Source organism: Gavialis gangeticus, unplaced genomic scaffold, assembly GCF_001723915.1.
Source record: "Gavialis gangeticus isolate Ggan-Ray unplaced genomic scaffold, GavGan_comp1, whole genome shotgun sequence".
Classification (NCBI taxonomy): domain Eukaryota; kingdom Metazoa; phylum Chordata; order Crocodylia; family Gavialidae; genus Gavialis; species Gavialis gangeticus.
This window is the reverse complement of record NW_017728996.1, coordinates 37825166-37835720: the sequence shown is the minus strand read 5'-3', so window position 1 is coordinate 37835720 and position 10555 is coordinate 37825166. Positions and strand designations below refer to the sequence as shown.

The following is a 10555-nucleotide window of genomic DNA, read 5'->3' as shown; positions in this document are numbered from 1 at the left end:
ACCCCCATGCCCCTCTGGACAAGCTGCTCGTGGCTCCTGCCCTGACTGGGCAATGCCTGCTCCTGCCCCACTGCCTCACTCCCTGCCGGGACCTCCGTCCGGCCCCGCCCCTCCCCATTGGCCTTCACCCCTCAGACTTACCACCCAGGTGCTGTTCTCCAAGCTGCTGGGATGCATATCAACAATCAGATTGGGATGGGCCGATATGCCTTGTTAATAATTGGCAATCGGTATTGGCCCAAAAAATCTTTATCAGTGCACCCCTAATATGTTTGTATCTAGATTTCTAGATCACCTATCTAGAAATATCAGAGATTGAGGGCTATACCTTTAGATTGTTAGATGGAAGACATTAGATCATTAGTTTAAACTCCTGTATCATGCAATTTTCTATTACACATAAAAACATAAAAACTGCCATTTAGTGGTCAGACCATAGGTCCATCTGACCCAGTATTTCAGGTCTTTCACACTATCTAGCTAAACATTACAGTACATTTGAACATTTACATTTTGATTACCACATTAGACAGTCAATTATTTACGCACACATGCCGACAAGGTATTTCTCCTTAATATTTAACCACTGCAATTTCAAACTTCCCCGACAGGTTTTTTTTTCCTCTCTCCACAAACTCTATAAATAGCAACTAACATCATAAACATCCTGCTAAATAGCCAGTAATGACAAAAATCCTCTAAAAAGAAAAGCAGTACAAGAAAACTACATTTTAAGATGCATAATTGTCAACATCTAAGATTTTTTCCCCCAAAAGTTATATGTTCTAGTTACACTTTTTACACAGTTTTGCTGATTCAAGCATATTATACAACTAAATGCTCCCCAAATACATGAGTGCTAGTTGGGGTCCCAAAAAGCATACTTTATTACCATATCAGGTAACAAAATTTAATCCATTTACAAGGCTAACTCCAGGGAAAACAAAGCACTCTGTGCTTCTATTTCAAAACTGGTAGTTCAAGCTGTACTCTTTACTGGGAGTAGATTCCAGGGGATAACTGGACTTAACTGTCTTTTATGAAGTACTTCAAAGTTTATAAATGAAAGGTGCAAAATACTATTAACAGACAATTAATAGACATAATAGATAACAGACATGTTAACTAGAGAGTTTTTGTACGAACAGGTCAACAATCCATTAGTTTTAAAAAACATATTTTGAACTTCGAAAATTGAGACCCATAATTTACCACAAAACAAGGCAAAAACTGCAGGAATTTTTACAACTGCATCATGCAACATTGCTCAGTACTAATAAGTATATTTGTGCACCCTGTTCAAAAATGGTATTTTGTTCTATATTACAACAGTTGATAGAACAGATTCCTTCAATCTGTGGAAGTTTGACTCACCCTGAGAATTTGATCCCCTTCTTCTAATCCTTCTTTTGCTGCAGGGCTGTCCTCCAGAACACCTGCTACAAATATACCTACATCATTGCCACCAGCCAGACGCAGGCCCACACTGTCCCCTTTTTTGAATTTTACCAGCTTCATGCTTGGCCTAAAGGTTTAAACATATTCTATTTAATATACACACAACTTAAAATATCATCATAGATCAAAAATGAAGACAGTAACAGTACAACGTTTGGCCATTACTTCAGTTTCAGAATATTATGGTATGCCTATCATTTGCACCAGCAGTACATTAACTATAACTCAATATTCCTCTCATGGGCGGACTTAAAATTGGCAACACTCACTTGGAAGGTTTTATCTTTTGCTTCACATTATTTATGAAGACAATATTTTAAAATGGGACATATAACATTGCTTATTTCAAAGTTCTTACCAGCCTACCTACATATTGTTACTCTACACAGTTTTGTTCTCTTGACCTTGCACACCATCTAATAGTTTATCATCAGAAGGCTGCTCCTATCTGTATGGATTTTTTTGCTTTAAAAACAATAAAAACAAGATTTGGGAGAGATGGAACAAAATCCATATTAGGATAATATCAACGAAAATAATTCAGGCATTACATATTTAAGACAGCCATTATTGCAAACATTTGCTCTGTCTAGAAAATTAAAGTTTCAAAACAATAAAATGTGTCATGTAAAAGTGTTAACAGAGCTGCCTAAAGAGCCTCACCTCTATCACTAATATTTATGAACAATTAGAAAGACAGAACATCTTACTCTACCATCCTTCCTTTTTCATGTCTTTGTGACAAGGTATTTATCAGAATTCACAGATTCACTGGAATCTGACAGGGCTGTGCCATGAGCGCTTATCCTAGGGCCTCCAACTTGCAACCTCTGGGTTGTCAACAATGTGCCTTTGCACCCCTGCCATCCCAACCCCCTCTTACTCTACCAACTGCCATGTACATGCTCATTGACTTAAATGACAGCTGGGTATGGCTCAACAATTGGGGCATTTTAAAATTTTAAAATAATTTAACATATTACCGAAGCATTCCATCTTCATGAGTTGAACTAGGTACAGGACCATCAGATGGACTGACTGGTAAATCGACATCTGGCTGTCCTGCTTGTGCGTACACTGGCTTTGGTTCTATTAAGATACCAAGAAAACCATTAGTTTTCGAAACTGTTGGAAAAGCATAACATAATTCATGCTTGTTGTATCATTGTGAAAATGTAGAGTCCTTCTCCCACACACCTTCAAATTTTCCAAGTGTTAATAATGAAACAGTATTTGGGGTCTGGACAGGTGTTACTTTTCAAGCAGGAGAAATGCTACTCTCCTGCTACAATTTAGGAGTGTATGGGCACTCATGCATTCTCTCCTGCAAGAAACACACCAGATCAGGGAGAAAGATGGCTTTTAAGCAGGAAGATCTTTTCTGCCCAACAGTTTCTTGCACAGGAACAAATGCCTATATACTTCCTGAGACTAAACAAGAGTCTCTTTCCTGAGCAAGCAGAATTTTTAAAGCTGGTCTTGCTCCTGCACTGGCTCATCCACATCCGCCGTGCCACAGTAACTTGAGCTGAAGTTTCATAACACAAGGAATACTGAATAAATAACTAAATACTATCTTTACAATGGGGAGTGTGGACCTACGTGTACATCAAACACTTCTTTCCAGCCATTTAAGCTTTGAACACCAAGGCTTAGGATTTCCACTTAAAGTACTGCTAAACAAAACAGACAAGCCTGACCCAAAGGCTAGGGACAGACATTACACATAAACCAGTTTAAGTGACCAGAATCTGGTTTACACCTGTAACAGAACAAATGTTCAGTGCACATAAACTGGTTTGAAAATGGCTGAAACTGGTTTGACATAAACCTGGTTGAATGTATTATCAGACTTAACTGATTTGGGTCAAACCGATATATGCAATGCCTGTCCCAGACCCCTCCTTGGTTTATGTTAAATCTGAGTCCCCCAGCATCCCAGCATGCTTTCTGGGCTGGGCTCTCTGCTCCAGAGCATGGCTGGCTCCTCCCCTCTGCTCTCTTGCTGGAGCTCTGGCAGAAACTGCAGGCACAGAGGCGTCTGCCTGGTTTCCTCCTGTTTTCCCCCCTCCCCGCTAAACAGGGATCATCATCCCCTCTGCTTTATACAGACATCTCAGCATTAGCTAGCAGACCACATGCTGGCTACAGTCCATGCTGTGGCAGACAGCAGTGTTGGCTTAAGGCTTTTTGGAGCTAATCATATCTCAGCTGGTAATGTCCCTCCGTTCCTCCTCTAAGAAGAGTTTGAATTAATGAGAGAGGCTGTTTGTTTTCTGATAGGGAGATAAATGCTGATAACAGAGTTGATAGATGCTCCGTTATCAAGGGGGGTGGGGAACCCCTCCCTAATCCTGCTGGGGCTTGGCCATACCCCGCTCAGCTCAGCCCTGTAGAAGGGAAGGGAGGGCTGCTCTCTCCCTCCCCAGCATCTAGCCTGAGCCACTGCAGGCACATGCCTGCATTTCTGGAATATCTGCGCAGTTAAAGTGATTCAGCCTAGCCAGGTTAGACCAACCTGCAAAGATTGAATCAATTCAGGCTGAGGCTTTTTGAATGTCTGTCCCTAGCCAAAGAATTGAGTTTTGCCATCAACCTTGCTAAGCAACTCTGCTTCTCCAACTTAACTATACCTCATGCACCCAGAGACTTTCCTGATACCTTTAACTTATTCCTCAAACTCACCATCCTGAATCCATTTTTTTCTATTTCCTTCCAAGAGGGAAAATGACAAACAAGAAAATTCTCACCCTTTTGTCTGCCTTTTGCCTCCTACAATGCTCCCCTTCTCCTTTGTAGGAGTTTCTTATCTGCTTTTTTCATGTACCTTGTTGCCTTAGTATTTCCACCCCTTCATATCCCATCCCATCATTTCCCTCCTCCTCTTCCTCCTTTGCCAAATGCTGCCTCAACTCTTCTCTACACAAATAAACCCCCTCACAATAAACCTATTCCATAGTCCAAAACACATGCTTTCAATCCCAGTCATGCCACTCAGGACCATAATGTGAGAAATATCATTAACCCAAACATCTCTTTAGGTCCTTGTATCTTAGCTATGTCTATATCTCAGAGTTTTCCTGGATATCATCTCTAAGGTAGAGAATTTCCCAGCTAAAATTCCCATCTCATATTTTGTTTTTGGATAGAACAAATTCATTCTTTGGCTCCACTCATTCTTTAATAAGGCTGCTAGAAAGATCATTTTCCTTGCCCATCATTTTGTCTATATCCTTTTCCTTAAGCCCTCTTCTGGCTTCACTTCTCTTTCACATCAAACCAACAACTTGTTTTCACTTTCAAGGTTCTCTATCCACTTTTATTCACTGCTGCAATATTAACTCCTGCAGCTGTTCATGCCCCTGATACCAGCATCTATAGCCCACTTGTTATAACATTTTTCAGCTAAGAAACTTTGTGCTCTCTCCCATCTGGCACCTCATTCTTGCAGGTATTTAGAGGGAAGCTCTTCCAAAACTGCCTCAATACTCTCTTTCAAATAATTTCTGAAAACTACTGTGCTACGATGCCTAAAACACCCCCAATTTAGTTTGCCTGCTGGTGTGCTGAGACCATCGACTATCAGACTGACCAATATTGTTTCGTTGTTTCCTTGCATTCACCTGAATGCTTGAATCCATCCATAGTCATCTTTCTTATACCACTCTCCAGAGCAGCGATAGCTTTTTCCCCCCCATTGTGTGTTAGGACAAGTGCCTTGCAAAATGGGGGATGAAAAGGGAACCTACATGCTACAGTAGCCCTTATAGTTTAGTGGAGCAGAGCTACAGGAGGCCGTCTATCTTGGCACCCAGAAAAAACAAAATCTCTTATTGATACTGGCCTATGAAATAACTCTTAGGCAAAACCATGCAACAACCCAGTTGTAACAAACGGTTTTTAATCTCAGCATAGAGCATGCTTTCAGAACAGAACCACAAACACAGTAATTCCATGTCCAGAAAAACAACAAAAAGCTTAGACTTTATTTCTGTTGTTTCTTGCTTACATTTCAGCCAAGTAAGTTGCACTCATATAATTAGAATGTTCCCCCCCTGAATCTATCACAAATTAAGTTTTACCTAGTATTTTAATTTTCAGAGAAAACATTCTGTTGGCAGGAAAGACTGCTAATCCTACTGGGCTACATTAGAGATACCATGCATAACTTGACACTTTTACATATATACCTGGCAAAGGTGGAGTTTGTTTTTCATTTGTTTCAACTACAACTTCTTCCATGGTTTTAGAAAGAGGGATATCATCTGCATTCTTTACAGGTGTAGAGATAACTCCTGGTTTTGATACTCTCTCATCCTCTCTGCTCCGAAGACTACGTCAGAAAAAAAAAAGCACATTTATTTATTTTAATCTTGTCACAATAATTCTTATATAGAATAACTCTTTTGCCCCTCAAAGATTAATATTTTTGGTACACAGAGAACTGCCACCAGTGGCTAAAGAGGTTTTTTTCCCCCTACATTATCCTGCAGCATAGTATTAATACAAACAACTGTTTAAGCATTTTGGGTCAAATTCATTCAACACAAAAGACCCTTAAATATGCAGTACTGTTCTGCTTAAAAGTCAACATTTTCAGGTTCAACTTAAGGAAAAACAGCTTTCCTTCTCCAAAACGAGAATATTTTATGTAATTCATTCAATATTTCTGTGAGGCTCTACTGAAAAAATGTACTATCACACCATTAAAGGAAAACCATTGGGGGCCTAAGTGTAGGTTGCCCCTGAATGCAAGTTAAGTGAGATTGTTAAGGTTCTTTGGTGGGCAGGGAAGAGGGAGGAAGAGGAGGAGTAGGAGGACAGGATGGGTTGCAGACTTGTAACTGGAACAATACAAAATCACTATAGGTATGGAGAAGAAAGAGGGAAAGTGTAAAGTGAAAGGCAGCCTTTCATGCCACTTGCTTCACATGGATAGCCTTCCATTGAAACACCATATGGACAGATCTTAGTTCAGCACCAGGACTGAGGTAGACAGCTGGTGAAATCCAGATGTTCTAAATATTGCTAAAATTCCTTCAAAATTCCTAGACTATGAATTTTGAGTTCCTTGAATAACATACTGCTACATATATTAATAATCAAATCCATAATCAATAACAATTAATAACAATCCAATGTACAAGTTGGTATACTAAAACAAAATCAGCAGTACCCAGTGCATCTATTAAAACTGTGCACATATGTAAAAAGACAAGTGTTAGGAAGAGACACTGCTTAAATATTTTTCCTATTGTTAAATGTCAACTGTAGTTATAAATAAAACTACAGAATAAATTACCACATTTTTCTATTTACATTTACACAGCAATACAGATACCACATTAGAAGTAGTTAAGAAACACTTGTTTCCTTCATGACATCCCACGGATCATCACAATAACTTCTTCATAATAGTCACTAGCAGGGGTCAACAAGTTTGGCAAAAAATATCTATAGGCAAATTACACATACTACACACATAGTACATCACAATTAAAGGTTTTTCTTTTGGCATTGTGTTAAGTCTGCACAGGCGCTTTACTATCAATTTTTTTTAAAACCTGTCTTTTCCAGGAACTAGATGAAGCTAGTCAGCGGCAACTAATATTTGCATCCATAAACTAATTGTTGTACCTACAGATGCACAAAAGTAACAACTGTTTAAGTATACCAAAGTTATTACTTCAAAGCTATATCTTAAATTACAGGATCAACTATTTTTTTTGGTTAGTAACTCTACTAGGACTAGATTGGTACTGAAAGATAAAAATAACTGAAAAATATATAGCTGGAACATGCTTTTTCTGACAATACTAAGTAGCTGGCATTGAGAACAAGGCTTACTTTACTAACACATCCACGTACGGTTTCGTTTAGTGCTCAGCCTAAACTGTTAGAAATTTAATACACTTGAACTAATATTTTCATGAGAAAGTGCCTAAAATTCGGCACTTAAACAACAAGGACCCCTGACAGATGTAGTTAGGGGTGCAACAGAACCTGAGGAATTTTATTCCAGATCCCAACAATTGTGTATTCTGCCATGCACGACAGCAAGGCAGGACACGCGATTGCTGGGATCTGGGACAAAATTCCTCTGATCCCATTGCAAGTCTGCCAGGGTGCTCAGCTGACTGCAGGGGCATGCCAAGGTGCTATAGATAGGAGCTCCCAGATCCCTGTGCCACAGATCAAGCATCAGGCTGCATGGGGTAGCTTTAAGGCTCCTTGGGTAGAGACATTTAAAGCCATGCCATGCAACCCAGTACATATTCAAATTAAAGCACAATATAAACCAACCACAAAAGGTCTACCACATCAAATGTGGAACATCTTTGTGGCTGGTTTGCATTTTATTATGTCATAAATTGGCCAAATGGGGCCAAGTTAAAATCTATCACAAAATTAACCCGTTATTGTAGGTCAGGGCCCAAATATTGATGCCCCACAAAATCTGTTGCAATCAATGGGAGATGCAATGCTCTTTACTTTTGGAAGTCTGGACATTTATATTTGAATATTAAGTAAAGGCAATACAACATACCCTCCATTATTAGGCGCAGTAATTGCTGACACTGAGATGTGCTGTTATTACATGTGTCCTGGTAAATAAAAACAATGAGCAAACTAGCAAGATAAAGGTGTTAACAACAGAAGCAAAGTTATTAGCCCGGTAAAGTCTGGGACCTGATACACTGTTGTACATGAATGGTACAGGATAGAGAAAGCAACTGCTGGAAATATGAAGATGAATTAAAAACAACAACAACAAAATGAACAGTTGTACTTCTTATGGACTTTGTTACAGTTTCACTTATCCCAACAGCCTTTGAGCACACACTTCCTAAAAGGTTTGGATAATCAAGGATGTACTGGAAAGGTCTCTCTTTAAAGCACCCAACTCTGAAATTTGAAAGTATCATTTTTAGAAATTAACATGGTTTTCTAGGTTATTTTCGGCACAGTCTTTTCTCAAAAAGAAAAGGGGAGGATTTTCCACCTTAAGCTACCTAATATACATTATATTTCTTCTACATGCCCTTCCCTATTCCACTGCTTTGTTTTCAGCATGTGTGCCTAACTGTGAGCAAGAAAACAATGACAATTTTCTCTTGCCCCCCCCTCCCCCACTGCATCACTTCCTGTCCAAAATGCTCTTGGAGCACCCTAATTGTTTCAGTCAGCATTGTGATTGGCTACCAAGACAACCAGAGTGCGAATAAAGCGAGACAGACAGACTAGACAGAGGCTTTTATTATATTAGAATAATTAAAATAGCAATTTACAAAGCACTAGGGAAAAAAGTAGTGGAAATAAGCCCTATGATGTTATGTTTCCAATCTATGAGCACTGAACACTAATGATGTTCTACAACAAGAAGTTAGTTTTTAATTGCATCTTTCATACATAACCAGTAACCCAAAATGACTTTACACCTTGTTGCAATATTTATATTTTTACTATTGCATTAGTAACTCAGCAGGTACAATTTAAAACTTCAGGTTTTCCATCATGCAACCTAACACATTAAGTTATACACCACTCTTATTTTGATACCCTTTATTAATATCCTTGCCTAAGTACTGCAAGTTACAAGTTTTTAAAAAGCATTAAGAAAACATGCAAGAGAGAAATGAAGTCTGAAGCAACATATTCATTTACATCCTTTAGATTTTTTCCTTATGTTTATCAACCTGTTAACACACAATTCGGCTTTTTATTTAGCGAGTACCTCAGAGTCTGCTTCTTTCCATTTTTGCCATTTATCAGTGGCACCCCAGCTTTTAAATTATAGAGCATGGAATAAAAAGACCGCAAGCAACAGACTTGGGTGGGAATAAAAATAACATATCACCAAAACTTCCTCCAAAACCAGGCTACAATTTCCACCATGCAAGACCCATTGCACTGTAGTAAGAAATTGCATATTCTGGGATTCTCTGTCATATACAAAATTGTCAGGTCTTTTAAACTTTAAAGCCTTTGCTGCTTTCTCTCATGGATTAACATGGAGAACTCAGAAATCAGAATTCAGCTTTACAGTCAACTTCAGGAGAATTATATTAAACTCACAAAATGGTTATTGTAGTTTCTTACTATGGAATATTTTAAATTATCTAACCTTAATTTTTTTTTAAAGTTAAATGAGTAAACAGGAGAAAATGCACAGTGGCTTTATACATTTACTATTCAGTATGAAAGAGTTATATAAAACATCTCCTTTATATATTTAGGGTGCCACTAGATGTTATTCCAATACAGGCATCACTTTCCCTGCATGATGAAGACATTCATCATGTAAACAGCCACACATGCATAGGACAGGCTGCCATGAGAAGGGAAAAAGGAACAACAGGTTATAGTACTGCTGTTGACCAGCTGGAGGAGGTCTGCAGCACCACTGGAAGAATCAAATGACATGACTAAGGAGTCACCTCCAGGACCCCTGGGGTTTCCCCAGGGACACAAGCATAGAACTGGAGACACCCTGTCAGGCTGGAACACAGCCTGGGTCTCCCAGACAGCAAGCGGGGGGGGGTCATACTTCCTCACACAAATACAGGGGGCCAGGGATACCCTGCCTGGCCACACAACAGCCTGTTCTGCTGGGAAACAGCAGGCAAGGCTGGGGTTGGGGGTGTGGAATGCCTCCCCCCTCCATGCTTGCTGCTGCCCAAGGTGGCAGGCAGTGTCCCAGGCTCCCTTAACACATGGGGGAGAAGTGGAGGGGGGAGAAAGAAACCTGCCCGCCCCTAACTTGCTCCAGCCAGGTAGGCTGTCTCTGGCTCAGATTTCACAGATGTTAGGGCTAGAAGGGACCTCGGAAGATCGTCCAATCCAGCCCCCTGCCCCAGGGGCAGGAAGTCAGCTGGGGTCACAGGTTCCCAGCAGGATAAACATCCAATTTTTTCTTGAAGGTGTTCAGAGTAGGTGCTTGAACCACTTCGAGGGCAGGCTATTCCAGACCTTGGGGGCCCAAACAGTAAAGAAATTCTTCCTTATGTCTAGGCTGAAACAATGTTGCAGGAGTTTATAACAGTTCAACCTTGTCATGCCTTGGGGCGCTCTGGTGAATAGATGTTCCCCCAGATCC

General features: G+C 39.9%; 1 protein-coding gene across 6 annotated transcripts in view; it reads right to left on the bottom strand.

Moving 5' to 3' along the window:
• The window catches only part of TJP1 (tight junction protein 1), a 138192-nt gene that overhangs the window by 43560 nt on the left and 84077 nt on the right, over positions 1-10555 (bottom strand). For all 6 annotated transcript variants that reach the window (XM_019504335.1, XM_019504332.1, XM_019504333.1 and 3 more), the window contains exons 9-11: positions 5649-5791; positions 2442-2547; positions 1375-1525 (exon numbers count right to left, since the gene is read on the bottom strand). In XM_019504335.1, the coding sequence (XP_019359880.1) occupies positions 1375-1525; positions 2442-2547; positions 5649-5791 (400 nt within the window). The remainder of the gene's footprint in view (positions 1-1374; positions 1526-2441; positions 2548-5648; positions 5792-10555) is intronic.